The 19,386-nt window shown below is 40.8% G+C and overlaps 1 protein-coding gene across 1 annotated transcript in view; it reads right to left on the bottom strand.

Moving 5' to 3' along the window:
- Positions 1 to 19,386, bottom strand: part of fhdc1 (FH2 domain containing 1) — a 78,924-nt gene that overhangs the window by 23,271 nt on the left and 36,267 nt on the right. The window contains exon 3 of the mRNA XM_048601614.1: positions 9,677 to 9,779. Coding sequence (XP_048457571.1) covers positions 9,677 to 9,779 — 103 coding nt within the window. The remainder of the gene's footprint in view (positions 1 to 9,676; positions 9,780 to 19,386) is intronic.

A 19,386-nucleotide genomic window follows, 5' to 3' on the forward strand; every position in this document is an offset into this window, starting at 1 on the left:
CATCCTTCTTATCTCATCTTCACAATATACTTTCTTGCGCCATCTGCAAATGTAGTCAACCATACCTTCTCTCTCCCTATACAAATTATTGCTATAAATTGCAAAAAGCTGAGGCCCCAGCACAGACCTCACAGAACTCTATTTATCACATTCTGCCAATCAGTGAAGATCCATTTATACATACTTTCTTATTTCTGGCAGCCTGTCAATCTGCTATCCACGCTAATATATTGGCCATACACCATGGGCTTCTACTTTTGCACATTACATTTTATGTCACAAACTTCAATAAATTGGTTAAATATGATTTCCCTTTCACAAACCATGCTGTCTCTTCCTGAGCTTTTCTCAGCGCCCAGTTATAACTGCCTTAAAGATCAAATTCCATCAGCCTTCCCATGACATAAATCAAACTAGCCTGTATTTCCTGTTTTCTGCCTCCCTCCTTTTTTGATTGGAGAGGTTATATTTGCTACTTCCGAATCTGAGGGAGCCTTTCTACAATCTAGCAAATATTGATAAATTAACACCAAGCTGTCTACTGCCTCATTAGCCAGTCCTTTAACACCCTAGGACAAAGTCCATCAGGACCTGGGGAACTGTTAGTTTGTTGTTCCATTTGTTTGCTCAGTACCACTTCTCTAATGACTTTAATTTCACCAAGTTCCTTTCTCCCTTCCATCTCCTAAGACAGAAGCAAAATATTTGTTTGTTTCATTTGCCATTTCCTTATTATTATTAATTCCCCATTATCATTCTCCGCAGGACCAAAACTCATTTTACTTACTCTTCTAATTTTTAAGTACCTACAGAAACTCCAGGTAGCCTTATTTATATTTCTAGTTAGCTTTCTTTTAATTATTACCTACCATTCTTTATATTCTATACAATTATCTGACCCGCCACTCAGCTTCGCGCAATTATGTACTTTTTCCTGAAGTTTGATGCTTTAATTTACTTAAGTTAACTTTGAAGAATTTGTCTTTAAAGTAGGAATATACTTATTCTTAGTTTACTGAAATATCCCCTTAAATACTTGCCAATGCTTCTCTATTGATCTATCTCGAGCCTAGTATCCTAATTCACTTCAGCTAGCTCCATTTTCACAACCACATGGTTGCCCCTTCTAAAGTTTAAATTATTACTCTTAGATTCAGTCTTCATTCTTTCAAATTCTTTGTAAAATTCAATCATAATGTGGTTGCTACTACCTAGTGCTGCCTAAGCTCTGAGGTCATTAATTAATCCTGTCACATTACAAAATAGTTGGGAGGCCTATAGACACTTTCACTAGTGACTGCTTTCACCTACTAGTCTTCAACTCCACCCAAATCAATTCTACACCCTGATCTCCTGATCCAAGATCATCTCCAATTCTTGCACCATGACTATCCTTGATTAACAGTGCTACCTCTCCACTTTTACACCTTGTAAGATGCTTATAAGCTAAGGTGTTCACTTTGTAGAAGTACCAAAGTAGCGAAGAACACTTACAAAATAATCATAAAGGCACCAGACTGATGAGTTTAAGATTTGGAAGTGCTATTAGTTATGCTATGTTTTAATTGTTTATGTAGCTTCTAAAGTGTGAATGTGCTAATTGCATACTGTAATAATGTGGATTATTACAGTAGTGGAAAATATCCCAGATATGTATGGTACGATTCACCTCTTAAAAGCAGCCTGCCATGTAAACTTTGACAGTGCTTGAAATTGGTGAGTGCCCCTTTCAGGTGCAGATTGTTTACCTGGAAACCCTGATGCTCCTGTGGTGCCATGGATCTTAATCTCAAGGCTGCTGAGCTTCAGCCTGCTGATCACCAGATTGAAGTGCATGTACTAAATCACCACATATCTTTCAGCAGAGTACTACCTTACAGATGTAAGGCATTAAAATCTCAGCTTGAGGGCCGCAATGGTCTGCTCAATGATATTCCTGGCAATTGTACGAGATTTCAGCTGTACCTCTGTCTATCTGAGAGGAATCATGAGCCATTGCATTTTAAGGTATCCCTTGTTACTTGATAATCAGCCACAACATTATGTTGGGGTTCAAAAGTTTGTGGAATAGATGATTTGTCTTATTACAAACACATCATGGCAGCTCTTTAAATAGCAAGCATTCACCTGCAAATTTCTGGTGTTTGCAGATAAGCTGCACATAGAGCGAATGGAATCTCTTCCTGTTCCTGAACATCTCCAAAGGGTCTGTCTAACATTGTATCTGCAGTCACTGGCTCCGTAGAAAATGAGAAATCTAATTCCTGTCAGATCAGGAGCCCTCTATCTGTTGTCTTCTCGTGCAATTGCAAGTTTCTCAGAGCACACAACATTTCAATATCATTACACAGAACATCATGCTATCATGTGGAGGCATGGAAGATTACGTGGAAAGGCGGCATGGCGGCTCAATGGCAGGCAATGCTACCTCAGAGAGCCAGGAACTCCGGTTCAATTCTAGTCTCGGGTGACTGTGTGGAATTTGCACCTTCTCCCTGTTGAGTGGGTTTCCCCTAGGTGCACCGGTTTCCTCACACAGTCCAAAGATGTGCAGGTTAGGTGGATTTGCCATGCTAAATTGCCTGTAGTGTGCAGGCTAGGGCGGTTAACTATGACAAATATGGAGATAGGGTGGATGCTCTTCAGAGGGTTGGTCCAGATTTGTTGGGTTAAATGGCCTGTATCTGCACTGAAGGTTTTTTAAGATTACAGTCCAATAAATGGTTCACATTCCTGTGACCTTGATTACCACAAGTAATGCTGTCCAGGCTATGCTGTGATGCTTCAATCTTGCTTCCATGAATTACAGATCCCTGTGAGGACAGTTCTGGTAAAGTACAGGCCTCCTCTTGCACTGCCCTTGGATTATGTGAATGGAGGAATAGTGTTTTCCAAAGACCCCTAAGAAACAGCACCTTCTGATGATGCTCACCTATCCCTCTCTGCTTCAGCAACTTGTACTGCTTTGTTCATCCCATCCCTTCTTCATATTCATTTTCCAGACAAAGAAAAAACATAGAAAGATACTCATGACCAAGCATTCCACTTCTCCTAAATGTTGCAAATAAGCACTTTACCACTCTCCTTACATGTGGTCTTTCGAGAATTTCTAGAGAAAATGTTGGCAAAGTCATCACAGAGTGTCCCAGAAAATCTCCTGATGTGTTCCGAAACTCCTCTTCAAACGCAATGCAGTCATCTTCAGCTGTTAGTGATGAGTGAAAGCTGAGAATGGCATTAAGTAGGACTAACAACCTTCAGCAATGACTTCTTTACTCTTATTCCGCTGTCAGCTGTTAAGACCACTTTAACTAAAATGCTAGGCACTAAAGTGCCATGCAACCTCTATTAGGAATGCTTCAATTGGCACAGACTGCTTCAGAATCTGCAGAGTAGTGTATAGTACAGACACTGTGCAATCAGCACCAAACATTCTGATTTCTGACCATAAACTGGGGGGAAGGTTGCTGATGAAACAACTGACAATGGTTGGTTCAAAGACACTACCCTGAGGAACACTTGCAGCACTGAGATGATTGTTGAGGGACTCTTGCTGAGATGACTGGCCTCCTTCCCTTGTGTGAGGTATGAATCCCAGGAGTGAAGATTTCTTCATGGGGCCATGATGCCACACTCAGCCAAAAGGCACCTTGATGACAATGGTACCTTGACTTCAACTACATCCCTAGAATTCAGCATTTTTTGTCCAAGGCAGTAATGGTGTTTGAAACTGAGTGGTCCTAGCAAGAGTCCAAATTGAGTATTAGTGAGCAGCTTAATGCTATGCAAGTGCCACTTAACTGCACTGTCAATGACACTTTACATCACTTTGCATGGTTCTCAAAAGTAGATGATGGGGCAGTAATTGACTGGATTGGATTTATCCTGTGTTTTTGTGGTCAGGGCATACTTGGGCAATTTTCCATATTGTCAGGTAGATGCCAGTGTTATGGAATCATAGAGATCTAAAACACAGATAAAGGTCCTTCAGCTCAATGTATCCACACTTGTCAAAAACAACCACCTAACTATTCTAATCCCATTTTTCAGCACTTAGCCCATAGCCTCATGTGCTTTAGCATCTCTAGTGCAGATCTAAACACTTTTTAAATGTTATGAGAGTTTCACAAAGCTGGACTAAGGGAGCAGTTGGTTCTAGAGCACAAATATTACAGAGTTCTACAGCCAGAATATTATCAGGACCCATAGGTCTTGCTGGGTCCAGTGTCTTCAGCTGTTTGTTGTGGAGTGAATTGTGGCATTAATAGGTTGGGTTTTTAATACCAATTTGATTCCTTCATGGTCACTTTTACTGCTCCCAGTTTGCACCACTGTATTTATAGAAGAAATAAACATTCCAATTTTCCAAAGCTAGTCTCAACAAATTTAATAAACAATAATTAGTGGGGAAAATACAAGAAGGGGAAAATTAAAATACTTGTGAGTCAGAAATTATGGTGCTGGTTCAGTAGCTCAAATACTCCAGAACTTTTATAAACCAGAAGTGATCACCTCAAACCTATCTGATCCTGATTTACCATTCTAAACACGTAGGGGTCTACCCACCAGATGTACCTTGGCCTCATCCCACTCTTCACAGCTAGAAGAAATTAAATTTAAAGATTTCAAGTGAGGGGAAGAAAAAATAATTGTGGAGCTTGTTGCAGGTTTTATGAGGCTAATGGCTCTTTTTTGAAGTGGCTCATGTTTTAAATAGTCTGTACTGTCATCAATTACTTTTCAAGTTTTAGTTCCTGGAACCTTTCAGAATATGCAATGAACGGGCAGCATGAAACACCCGAAATAGACCTGGATTTTGTAGTCAGCTGCAAAGGGTGATGCATTTGGCTGACCTTGAAGCAAAGTGCTTACAGAGATGTAATAATCTCTGTGGTGTGGCTTTTACCTTTCCTGACATTAATTTAAATCTAGTGCCAAGTCAAGGGAACCTCTAGGTGGCCAGCAACAGTGGTATCAAAGAATCAGATATCAAAGAAGCATTAGAAGACTGGGTGAATGGGAAATGCTGGCAAACTGATCTCAATTAGGCAAATGGCAAGTAATCCACTTTGGACTTAAAAATGAAGGAACAGAGTACTTTCCAAACAGTTACAAGTTAGAAACAGTGGTAGTCCAGAGAGATTTGAAGATTCTAGTTCATGGATCATTGTTTATACAGATACAGAAATTGATTGAAAGAGGTAATGAAATTGCTTTCCATCTGAAATATTAGGATATAACAGGTAGAAGCAATGCTATAGAAAACCTTAGATAGATCACACCAGGAGTACACTGTGTACTTCTGGGCACCACGCCTTCTGAAAGATTTATTAATCTCAGAGGGAATGCAGCGAAAGTTTACTAGAGTGACAGCTGGATTCCAAGAGTTTAATTACGATGTGATATAACACAAACTATGGTTATGTTCCCTGGAATTTAGAAGATTGAGGGCTGGTTTGATCAACATTTTTGAGATATGAAGGAAGACGGATAAATCAGATGGAGGGAAACCATTTTCACCATTCAAAGATTAAGAGGCATAGCCTAGAAACTACAGCCAGATCTTTCAGGAGTGAAAGTCAGAAACACAGAAAGATGGATTGGGAGCGAGACTGCCTTGCACAAATGGTACCAACTTGTTAGTTTTAAATCATTGATAATTTTTTTTCTGAAGTATTAACAGATATGGCACAGAGGTAGGTTTACATAATTAGGCCCCAGATCAATCATTCTCTCACCGCATATACATCTCCTACATATTAAAGTAAAGACTAGGGCATACAGACTAGAAGCTGAAATATCATAAACCCTTAAAATAATTATTATTCTATCAAAAACACATAGATCTTTTATCATTATGGAAAAAAATATGTTACACACATATAGAATTAATTTTCCATAAAAGGTTAGTTCAGAATATATGGAATAGATGCATTCCAACAATTAAGAAAAAATCCAAAGGATGAACCCACTATCTACGGTTAAATAAAAATGTTAAAGACAATCTCAAACTTAAAGGAAAAGCATAACATTTTGCAAAAATACAGGCAGGGAAGAAGCCATGAGAGAATTAAAAAACGCAGCAAAGAATGATCAAAAAATTAACAAGGAGGGAAATTTATAGAGTGCAGGAATAAGCTAGCCACAAATAAAAAAAAGATAGTAAGCATTTTCAGAGAAAATGAAATGAGAGTTGGTCAAATAGAAAATCAGATTGAAGAAATAATAATGGAAAATGAGGATATGGTAGAATTGAACAGGTATTGTGCATCAATCTTCACTATTGAAGATACAAGTAGCTTTCCTGAAACAGCGAAAAGTCAAGGGAGGAGAGCGGGATGGGGGGAGAGAGAGGGGAGGGACGGGTGGGTGGGGGGGTGGTTGCGGTGGAAACCCAGGGAAATCACAATCACAAAGGATTGAAAGGTTATCAGGGACAGATGGGAATGTAGTTTTGATATTACAATAAGATCAACCATCATCTGATTGACTGGTGGAGCAGGCTCAAGGGGCTGAATGGCCTATTTCTGCTCCTGATTTGTATGCAAGTTCGAACGCACGTAGGTTGTTCAATTCCACAATGATTATGAATTAGTACATCATTAAGCACCCAAATACACTTCATTAACAAGGGATTATTTTATAATTTATTTCAAAATTATTTTATAGTTAATACTACAATGTAAAAGGGGAGTTCCTGATAGTTCAGTGATTTCCAAAGATTACCATTCGTGGGGACTTTAACACTGTGCCCTGCAAGGGAGCTGGTATTTAACTGTAAGTATTCAGATGCCAGACATTGCTGTCACTTTCAAGACTAATGATGGTGAACACCGATTGTTTTGCCATCATTTCACCTGTAAAACCTAAGCCATTATTTTGTCTTGAGTATTCTTCTCATTTAAATGCTCCATAATACAACAAAGCCACTGCTGGCATTCATGTAATGTCTTTAAAGTAGTGAAACATCACAAGGCACCTCTCTGGAGGCTTATCCAACATGATGTGATATCAAGCCGTTTAGAGGGATATTAGGTCAGATGACCAAACCTTGTTCAAAAAGACGTCTCAAAGGAGAAAAGAGAGACCGAGAGATGTGATGAGGGAATTTCAGACAGTAGGACCTTGAGCAGCTAAAGCCACTGCTACCAAAGGAGGAGTGATTAAAATTGGAGTGTGCAAGAGACTCAAATTTGAGGAATGCAGATATCTAAGAATTTGGAGGAGCAAGGTCACAGAGGGATTGGAATGAGAATTTTACCAACAACAAAACAGAAGTTGCTGGAAAAGCTCAGCAGGTCTGGCAGCATCTGTGAAGAAAAAATCAGAGTTAACGTTTCGGGTCCTGTGACCTTTCCTCAGAACTGATGGTAGATGGGAAAACGTCGGTTGATATGCAGAAAATAGGGAGGGGGTTGGGGTAGAGAGTAAACGTGATAGGATAGAGCCTAAAGAGAGAGAAGAAAAGTTGGACAAAGGAGTTGATAACGAGCAGGCTGGGAGGGTGAATAGTTGTTAATGGGGGCTGTTAGTTTTGCCACTTTAACGCACCGCCCTGTTGCCTGACCAACATCTCTGTCTCTGGCTTGCTGCAGTGTTTCAGCAAAGCTCAACGCAAGCTGGAAGAACAGCACCTCATTTTCCACTTGGGGACCCTGCAGCCCTCCGGTCTCAATATCAAGTCCAGTAACTTTAGGGCCTAAACTCTCCCATGTCCTAGACCCCTGCCCCACACACTAGGCCTTGTTATCACATAGCTTGCCATTACACACTGCCTCTTGTCAGTCACTAACAGTCCCCATTAACAACTATTCACCCTCCCAGCCGGATCGTTATCAACTCCTTTGTCTGTCCAACTGCTTTTCTCTCTCTTTGGGCTCTATCCTATTGTGTACTCACTACCCAAATCCTCTCCCTATTTTCTGTATATAAACCGACATTTTCCCAGCTACCATCAGTTCTGAGGAAGGGTCACCAGACCCAAAACTTTAACTGTTTTTTCCTTCACAGATGCTGCCAGACCTGCTAGTTTTTCCAGCAACTTCTATTTTTGTTCCTGGTTTATAACATCCTCAGTTCTTTCAGTTTTTATTTGGTGAGAATTTTACCACTGAGGTATTAATTAACTGGCAGCAAGCTCAAGGATAATGGTGAAGATGAGATGTAGCTAATCCAAGTTGGATATAAATAGTGACCAGGATATTGAAGAAAAGTAAACAGTGCAAAGGTTAATGGCTTCATTTGGCCCAAAGCCTGGACACCCGGGAACAGGGTGTTGGGGGAGGCAAGAAGACAGTGCAGATGCTGACTCCTAAAGCAATCCAGATGGCAAGAAACATTGGGAAAGGCCTTGAAGAGCCAAAGTTGTTGGCAGCATGACCCAGGATAGATGGAATGTTAGGGCAAGAGGTGGCACCTTCACAAAGACTTGGACTTCCCTTCGGCAATATTAATGTCCAAGTCACCCAGTTGTGGCAGGGTGTATGTGTGCGCGCTCACTTGCTCAAGTGTATGTCAAGCGTGTGGGTGTATGCGTACAAGTATGTGTGAACAAGATTGTATGTACTGAGAGAGTGTGTGCATGAGTGTGCTGCTTTCTTAATAGCAAAGTAAACTTCTAATGCCTGGTGTTTCCTAAATTTGCTCACCAGCCCTGTGATAAGGAAATGATTGAGATGTGAAAAGGTTGATCAGTCCTGAGTTGACATCTCATCCAATTGAAACATATTTTACATCTAGTAATGCAGCACTTTCATCATACTGTGATGGAAGTATCAAAAGATTTTGCACTCGAGTGGGTTTTCAATCCCCATATTTGCATTCAGATGTGAGGATGTTTTGGCTGACACCAACTAACATGGTCAAGGATTACTTGTGACTATCAGAAGGCATGCCCTTGGTTTGGTGCTGTGGACAATAATCAAACATGCTAGGTCTTCAGGAAATAGCAAATTGTGAGGAGTTTTTAAACCATTAAAACAGAGGCAGACCAAACAAAAGACGACTTGGGGATAAACTGGATTATGGTATTCAATGTAAACAAAAGCAAAACAATGAAAATAGAAGAATAAATACCGAGCACTTATACAGACAAATGATTTCATGTCAGGTTAACACATGACAGGGATTTGAATATTTAAACTGCTCACTGAAACCAACAGCATATGGAAACCCAACCAGACACTGGGATGTATCTATGAGGATACAAAACAAATCACAGAAGATAATGAATAATCCCCACAAGGTGTGGTTGCAGCTGGTGCACTATGTACCACTCTGATCAGCCTACTGCTAGCATATCCAAGCATTACAGGCATTGCAGAAAATAGAACAAATCTGACAAATAGCTTGTGTTATCAGAACTGTGAAGCAATTGAAAAGCTTCAGAACTCTTACAGGAAAGAAGGTGCAAGATTTTAAATGCAGGGATATGAGCGTAGTTTGCAAGAGAGCACCATTTAACTTTTTACAGGGAACATTGTGAACATGTGGAAAGGATCATTCGCTGTGGCAGAATGCAAGACTGAAGGATGGAGATGTCAGATGCTGATGCTGGCTAAATGGAATACTTAGACTTTTCAAGTTCTATCCATTCCCATGTTCTTATACCTATTAATCATTCTGGCTCATTCTCATTGTTAGGAAGGAAAAAAGAGTTACTGCTGAAAAGTCTGACCTCTTCCGCCTCTGGTAATATTTTGAGAAGTTCACGCAGCTTTTCTGAGCCATAAGCCTCGCTCCTTCCTGACAGAATATCTTCAACAATGCACTGATTCGACCTTAAATTACAAGAGAACAACCATTAGTATCGTGTTGATGTTCAGTTAATATAGAAATTCAAAAGAATGATTTCATCCCAAGTTTCTAATTACTGGCATCACAGGGTGCACACTGTAGTGATGGGTATTTAAAATTTACAAAGTCCATCTGCTTGAATTGTGGAAAAAAATGTACCAGTGCAATTGTAGATTCTAAACTTGGGTTATGTCTAGTGAGATCATTCTGAGTTTTGCCATACAAGTTACAGGCCTCTCATTGGCAGTGGTCCTGGTGGAAGCAATTTGAGGTGATGAAGTGAGTGAGTATATCAGTAGCATATTGACTTTTCCCTAGAACATACTGGTACTAATGTATTAAATAAGCCTTGTGGTAACACAGCTTGCTGCGTTGTAAATTTACTTTTCAATCTGCAAGAATCCTTCTGACACTTGCAATTAGCTGCTCTGTGACTCATGAGTACCGGAGGGGATAAAAGGAGATGTTTACCCCCGATTTCTTTTTTTTGCAATGATTTTACTTGTGCAAATTACAAATAATCCAGCAATTCTCTCAATCTCTATTAATGGTAGTGCCTCCGATTTACGAAAAGTAGATGTTACAACAAAGACAACATACTTTAAATCATTCTACACAGTGTAACAACAAAAAAAACACAAGGAAAAATGTTGTTTATTTAAGATGCATTTATACAACAATTAAAAATTCAACTATGTATTTTAGTTAGACGGGAGTCAAAGTTGTTCAGATTATTCTTCGTCAACATACTGACAACAACAATAACATCCAAAACAAGTCAAGACAGGGATTTCAAATGATGTTTAAAAAAACACTGAAGTGCAGATTGGGGTGAGGGGAGAATGGGGGTGGGTGCAAAGCGAAGACACTTTGAAGAATGTAGTGAGGCTGGCGCCATCTGCTAGTCACAATGCCTGAAGTGAAAGGAAATTCATCTGAAAACACCTATCAGCACGGTAAATTATTAGTGGCAGTGTCTGAGGAATTCCTCCATGCTACAGTTTCCAATTAGCAAACACTTTTGTCTTTATTTTGAAACACCTATAATGAATATCTCTTACCTTACAAAAGACTATGTAGTTTTTCCAACTGTCTGATTTTCATTTCTTTAAAAAAGTAGAGAAAAATTCGCACTCCTCCACTATCTGCCCTCAATACTGATAAGACATTTCAAAGGCAGCATGCCTGTAACTAGGATGCATCTGGCCAACCAAATCGCTACCTAACTCGTTGTTTCCCCCTTCCCCCAACATTCTCAGAGGAAGCATAGTCTGTTCTCAAGGGATTAGTCTACCAACTAATATTAATACATAGTGAGAAAACTGATTGGGAGAAATGATAAATCAAAAAAGGAATATATACCCTCATTGAAGTAAAACTTTTATTATAGGTTGGATGATATATGTTTATTACATTACTTAACTTTTCCGACTGCTATACTGTTGACTGTTGCTGTGGCAACCTGAGCAGCAAAGACAGAAATTTACGATGAGGGAGTGACTGAGACATTGAAACTCATTACAATTAGTGAAGCTTTTCAACCTCACAGGCCTAATTCTAATGGCTGAAATCAGTAAGAATGGATTTTCAAAACTGGTGCAGCTAGGTTTAATTTGTGCTGTTAAATAGCAACTTCTAAAAGATCCAATAAAAATACTCTCAGAATGGCATTTTTTTTTTCCCTATACAAATGAAATTTGACAGCAAAATGGCTTCAAAATATCCGTTTCTGGTCCTAATGGCCAAATAATTATTCAGTAGCATTGGTTCAGGGCCAGCCATGGCCAACATGTCACAGAATCCTAGTACAGCCATTTTCTCCAAGGAAAATTTCTCCAAGGAAATATAGACCCCTCAATTTATTTGCACTTATCATAAAAGAAGACCATATACATCAGTGTTTTACTTATACTGGTGCACAAAAAGAAAAATCCAGATTGCAGGGAAATTTGAAATAAAAAAAAATATTTGATTGAATTCATCTTCAAAAATTGCATCTGTAGTCTCACGGTGACACAAATACATATACTGTTAACAAACACAATGTAACAAGGGCCAAAGTGGTATGAGATTTAGAATCCCTACAGTGTCGAAATAGGCCCTTCGGCCCAACAAGTCCACACCAAACCTCAGTGCATCCCACCCCAGACCCATCCCCCTAAGCTACACATCCCTGAACACTATGGGCAATTTAGCATGGCCAATCCACCTAACCTGCACATCTTTGGACTGTGGGAGGAAACCAGAGCACCCGGAGGAAACCCACGCAGACACGGGGAGAATGTGCAAACTCCACACAGACAGACACCCGAGGCTAGAATTGAACCTGGGTCCCTGGTGCTGTGAGGCAGCAGTGCTAACCACTGTGCCACCATGGAATATATGTCCCAAAATTGCTCAAGTAAGTCTGCCTCACCATCACTGTAGTATTACTATTATTGTATTGACAGAAAATCTTGTGAACTACAGCAGAATTATTCAACTTTCTGAGCACTTTTGAGTATTTTCTTAACCAGCTGTTCAGGGATGTTATAACATGTCTGCATTTGGTGGAACTTGAACCCAGGCTGTCAAGCCCAGAGGTACGGACATGACCACTGCACTGAAAGACTTTGGACCTAAAATATGATGCAATTTTTCTGACCATTAATAACCCAAACACAGATTACATAGGGTATTCTGGTGTCCACCAAACACTCTCGGAGTATTCTTCCTCTCTTTTGGCAGGCAATTCCTGAGAAACAATTACTCAATAATGATGGTTAGAGAGGAAAGAAAACCCACAGATGCTGGAATCCAAGGCAGACAAACAGGAGGCTGGAAGAAGACAGCAAGACAGGCAGCATCTGGAGGAAAGGAGCAGTCAATGTTTCAGGTATAACCCTCTTCAGGACTCATTTAGTCAAAGAACTGAAGGGCTGAAGAGGTCACAGCAGTGTGGCAGTGAGAAAGGGACTCACTGAGTTCACATCTGAGGGAGGCAGAGAACTTCTTCAAAGTGGGCATTCTTTGAAGAGACTTCGCATTGGTAAAACTTGGTTAGAGACAAAAAAACTGCAGATGCTGGAATCTAAGGCAGACAAACAGGAGACTGGATGAACACAGCAAGCCAGGCAGCATCTGGAGGAAAGGAGCAGTCAACATTTTGGATATAACCCTTACTTCGTAATATCGAAGATGCATTTTCCCCCAATTTTCTCTGTTCATCTCTCTCCTTAAGATCAAGGCAATTTCAAGGTAATTCTGTGGGCAATCCTTTTGAAGGTACTGTAGGTGTTAAGTTGGCTCAGTTGTGTCTTTGAGTTGGAAGGTCAATTAAACCTCCATTGAATATCCCTGCACACAATTTAATGTAATATTGAGAGAATGCAGCATTATTGGAGGTGTTGTTTTTTAGTGATAACACAGTGTAGAGCTGGAGGAACACAGCAGGCAAGGCAGCATCAGCGGGGTAGAAAAGTTGACGTTTCGGGTCGGGACCCTTCTTCAGTCGACCCGAAACATCGACTTTCCTGCTCCTCTGATGCTGCCTGGCCTGCTGTGTTCCTCCAGCTCCACACCTTGTTATCTCTGACTCCAGCATCTGCAGTTCTTGCTATCTCTGTCTTTTAGTTAGTTGTTTAGGAAAGGTTTCATCTGCCTGCTCTGGTGGTTAAAGTTGATGTTAATAGATTCTACAGCACTACCTGGAGAAACCATGTGGGATCTCACAATGTCACACTCATTTAACTACCATCAGAAAAAAAATGCTATTCATCATGCTGTTTGTGGGCCATTACTGCTGCTGCATTTGCTCTTAGAGCAGTAACAGCAGTTTATCAGTAATTAACCATCTACAAAATACTTTGTGAAGTTCTGAGTATGTGGTAAGTTCTATTCACAGTTCTTGCAAGTAGATTGTTTGATTATTCATGGTGTGTAGGTGTTGCTGCAAGACCTGTCCCTGATTACCTTTCTGGAAGTGGAGGTAATCCACCTTCTTGAATCTTTGTGGGTTATGGTAAACATAGGGACAGTGTTTTAGGATTCTGCCCAAAGTGATGATGAAGGAATAGTTGGAGATTGGACACACCTTGACAGATGCATGTTGGGACCTTTTGGAAGCCCTGATGAATTGACAGTGTGAGCATTACCCAGAGTTAGAATTTGCGTTGGGCAATTTTTGGCATCTGGAGCCCACTGATAAAGTTCCCAATTGTGAGTTGAAGTCAGAGAATTCCGAGGGTTCTGAATCACCTGAATTGTCAGCTAGGTGAGCTACTTAACAGTGTTCTAATGCACTGCTGAACAAGATTTTCTAACACACTTGATCATTTGGTGATAAACCGCAATTATTTTGTTTGCCGTTACAGATATTGCTATAGTTTTCACTGGTATCCCGACTCAGAGTCTCAAATGACCCAATCTCCATAGAGTTAATTACCACAGGCTGTACGTTATTCCACCTGCTCCCCAAACCGCCCCCAACCCACTCCAACACAGACCTGCTTTAGGCAGGGAGCATGCAATATAGATCAAGTTATTAGCCCAGCACCTTCCCACCCAGCCTGACATCACCCCCATAATACAGAGAGTGGGTGGGCACAGAATCAGCAGCTCACCTGCCATAGCTAAGGGTCAACTGAGCTTGTTACAAGTTAAGCTGATTCCAATATTACACTGCCCGTGCCCTAAAACAGATGGCTTCAGTGAGCAGGTGTAAGTTGAGTATCCTTTATTTTTAAAAGTGTTTAAAACAGCGAGAAGGTTGGTGGTTGTATTGTTGCATGGGGGCATGTTGCTCTTTTCCATAGGGGTCACTCTCCCGAGAGGATATCACTCCCTTGCTCTCCACATGTACTTTAACACCCACTCCTCCATTCCCTCTCTAAGGCACCAAAAAAGCCTCTGTACAAAGTACCATGCCTCCCAGAGAACAATCAAACCTCATTCATAGATAGTAGGAACTGCCAATGCTGGAGTCTGAGATAACAAGGTGTAGAGCTGGAGGAACACAGCAGGCCAGGCAGCATCAGAGGAGCAGGAAAGTTGACATTTCGGGTCTGGACCCTTCTTCAGAAATGGGAGAGGAGAAGGGGGCTCTGAAATAAATAGAGAGAGGCGGGGCAGTGATAGAAGGTGAATGGTGTAGCAGGTAGGTGGAGAGAAGATGGCCAGGTCAAGGAGGCGGGGATGAAGCTAGTAAAGGTGAGTGTAGGTAGGGAGTTGGGATGGGGGTAGGTCAGTGAGGAGGGAGGGGCGGGTAGGTGGGAGGGAAGACGAAACCTCATTCATGTTGCTTCTGTAGTCCTAGCAGCAGCCACTATGTAGCTCTGGCACTGCTCAGATTGCTAAAGCTTCCAGCCAATCTACAGGTTGGGACTTGTTCTCACTGAGGGGGTGCAAGTACAACACCCCGTCAATTTACCCAAATGCAGCAAGTTCTGGCTGCTGGACAGGCTTGGTGGCCTGTCAGCTTGCCACAGACTTTTCATCCACGGGGAAGCAGCATGTGAGCTGTCTGATCCTGTAATTTTCTGCCCCTCAAGTGTCAGCAAAAGCACAGAAAATACAACTCTACAATTACAGCAGCATATCTCACTTAAAACTATTATAAAACATTCATTTGAAACCAGAAGTGGAAATGTGATACTGTCCTGCAAATGCACCATTTTGTGTGCCCATGATATTCTGTATGTAGCTGCTTCCAACACGTCAAAATAACATATTGCGGCCCCTTTATTCAACCACTGTTGAAATGAAGTCAGATGCTGTCATATGATATATGGACAAATATTTAATTTCATCAACTGATTTAATGCTCAGGACTTTCATTTAAAGAAGATAGCTTTAAATGAACCAGGATGTTGTGTTTTAAAGGGCTTCATAAACCACCTTGACCTGCAAGTTTTGCTAAAATGGCCTATACAACACTGTTAAAGGATCTGATCTGCATTAAGATAATTGAAATGATTACAGCACAAGCACTTTGTTTACAACAGCCTGTTCAGATAATGACCTTCTTTAGATGTGAATAACTTCTTCCTCTTTGGAAGATGGTAGATCACTCAGGAGTGATAGCTGCCATTAATATTCACATACCTTTGGCTTTCACCGTGACTGACAGGACACAAGGGATTAATTGACTGTCTTTGTCAAAGACCATGCTTGCTTCTAATAAGAGGTGAGAGAGAATCCCACTGCCTGAAGGGACCAATACTGTGCAGGTTTGAAGTCAGTAATACAACAGTAGCCATCCTCCTGGTAAATACAGAGAAAAGCAGGTGGCCATTGTTTTGAAACAGTAACATATGGAAAGTGCAGATTGACAAAGGACAGGATAACATCAAAAAGACCTGTAAGTGTGGAATAACAGCTAATCTCTCTCTTAACAATTCTTAAATTTGTACCCTATCACTGTTACAAGTTGGAAAACATCATAGAAAGACTTAATTTAAAAATATGATAAGCTTCAAGTCCCATAGTACTCACTCTGGGAAAAGGACTGATAGTCTTTTAAAGTACAGACACCGGAACAACAACCAGCTCCACAATCCCAATTAAACTTCAAAGTCAACATTAGAGCAAATATTTTGTCTTCTCTTTGGAGTTTAACTTTTAAATTCCAACTCCTCCCAACCCTGTAACTTGTTCTGTTTGTTTGCATGCTCATGTGTGTGCGTGTGTATGTGTGTCTGAAACAAAATAGAAATTGCTGGAGAAACTCATCAGGGTTGGCAGCGTCACTTCAGGTCTAAGTGACCCTTCTTCAGAACTAGGTTCAAAACTAGTTCTGAAGAAGGGTCAGTGGACTCAAACCACTGACTCTGCTTTCTCTCCAAAGATGTTGCCTGGCCTGCTGAGTTTCCCCAGCAATTTCTGCTTTTGTTTCAAATTTCCACCATCCACAGTTCCTTGTTTTATTTCTGTGTGTGTATATGTGTTGTGGAACTTGGGATGAGTCTTATCTTCTTAATAATGTTTGTACTTTTTATTGAGTGAGTATACAATGAAACTGATTAATTTTGATTAACTTGAGGGATCAGACTGGCTCACTTCTTCATAACTTTATATGTGGTCAAATACAAATTGAATTTTAAAAAAATCGGATCTTTTTCAGGAAATTCAAACTACTGTCCGGAGGAATAAAAAGACAGGAATTTATTCACCCTCCAGATTTGGTAATAACAATACTAAAAAAAAACTACTCCTCAAGAAGACATTTCCTTGTAGAATAACAATACATTGTCCTTTATTTTGATCATTCATGTGATTTGGACATTGCTAACTGCCCTTGAGAAAGTGGTGGTGAGCTGCTTCTGGAACTGCTGCAGTCTTTAGTGTGTACATACACCACAGCAGTGGATTTTTACACTTGAACAGTGAAGGAGTGGGCATATAGTTCCAAGTCAGGATGGTGTACACCTTGGAGGGAAATTAGAGTGGTAATGTTCCCACGTGTCCGCTGCCTTTGTCCTTTGAGGTAGTAGATATCATGGGTTTGGAAGGTGCTGTCAAAGAAGCCATGGTGAGCTACCACAATGCAGCTTGTCAATGGTGCATCCTGCTGCCACCTTGCATTATTGATGAATGGAGCGAGTGTTGAAGGTTTGATGTGCAGAAAGGATCCAATGGAAGATAGGTGAGAAGCCACCCTTAGTGCCTCCACTGCTGGAAGCCAGGATATGTAAGGGCAAAGTTTTGATATTGGTGTTCCTCAGAAACCCAAACCGCAACAGCATTAAAGATGTCTGCTCAATATGACAGGATAGCTGTAGGGAGTTAATGTCCAAAGGAATGGTGACTCCTGTCTACTTTAAACAACCAGACAGAGAATCAGCATTCTCTGAGACAGTGGATGATCACAGACCTAGCAGGTGGAGAAAATGCACGATTTCCAATCTGGAAGCACATGAAATCCCAGTTTGGAGACAAGTATAGAGGTGCACGTAGCCAGCAGGGAGTGAACATGCAATGGGTCTGCTAACAGTGGGGGTGGTCCCAAACTTGGCAATACCTGCCATAGATATTTTATTGGAGAATGCTTTGGCTAGTAGCAAAACATATCCCTCAAATCAAAAAGGACAAATCAGCTTGACATAAAAAGTTAAGTGAGTATGTGTTGCAGGATCAAAGTCCAGACATCCTACAGTAGATAAACCTCAAATTACCAGCCACCAACTGCCTAGAAATGAAGTTTAACAAAGTCCCCGAGTCTGATACACAGATTACAGAGGTGGACAATTTAGGTTAAGGTTTGAGAAGATGGCACAGGCCAATGAAGAAGTCTGATTGTTAGTCCCAAAATAGGTTTTAAACCCAGATTAAGTCAAATAGAGTGAATGTGGAATGTCTGTGTTTTGTCATTCCTATTCTTATACAGGTAGTTTTACTGTAACTTGTGTTTTGTTAACACGAATTGGCTATAACATGATTGATGAATAGTGGACATTGTTTGGATAATGTGAACTTTTGCTGTACGGGTAAAGCAATTTCCCCAAAATGTGATTTTCTGTAGTGTGAGATCATGCAAGAATGCAACTATCACATTATAGGAGAAATACCTGTAATGTTATTTCATATTAACCTTAAAAATCACCATTAATAAAAATGAGAAATTTGGTCACATTCGCTTTTTGTGATGGGACATGTGAACATTGTAGTAAAAATGGACAATGAATATTCATTGTCATTCATCAGGTTTTTAAGGCCTGGGACCTTCACAGAATACAATTATTTCTGACAATATGATGACTGCCATGATCACCTGAGCAGAAGAAGCACAGAATTGAGGGAGGAGATAAACTTATCTGCATCTATGTGCCTGGATTGTCTGCAAAGAACTCATCTGACTGCGATTTCAGAAGCTGCAACCCCAAATTCCTCAGTCAATGATCCAACACATGACTGTCCCTCTTACTGACCATCACCGTTTCCACCTGACCACAATGTACAGCTGACAGCCACTGCAAAACGAAGAATCCAAGCCAAACTTAAAAATGAAATCATGCCAGATCACACGCACAAGTCAACAAAACACTCTTGTGCACTTCCTCAGTGCCTGGCGCTCCTCATATTCCTTTACAGTGTTATCCCTGTGGCTGCAGAACAGCAGATAGAGGGCTGCAGTTTAAAAAGGCTGTGGATAGTGTTGAAAGATGTCAAGTGGCTCACCGTGACATGGGCAGCAGCTGTCTGTGCTGGCTTGCTGTCAGGCACCAACACATGACCCAGCAGAGTGAGAGAAACGGCAGGATGAATGCTGTCTTCTGGAGAGCAGAAATTCCCTCCCTTTTGGCATTATGGGTCTACATAGACTGTAGCAGTTCAAGAAGGCAAATCACCACCATCTTCTCAAGGGCAACTAGGGATGGGTAATAAATGCTGTCCAGCCAGCAGTGCCCACGTACCACAAGTGATTATCATCATGAATGTATCATTAAATCAGTGGCTTTTCCTTGGGGTGATTCCGCAGAAATCCAAGTAATCCATAATGTGGGCTTCTATGATACTCCGAAAACTCCCTTGCACACAGCCATGATGGTAGCAGTCGCCATCATGTTGATGCACTAGCCACCACTTCCATGCTGGAAAGGGTGGGCTCCAAGCTCT

Source organism: Rhincodon typus, chromosome 1 (assembly GCF_021869965.1).
Source record: "Rhincodon typus isolate 14 chromosome 1, sRhiTyp1.1, whole genome shotgun sequence".
Lineage (NCBI taxonomy): Eukaryota > Metazoa > Chordata > Chondrichthyes > Orectolobiformes > Rhincodontidae > Rhincodon > Rhincodon typus.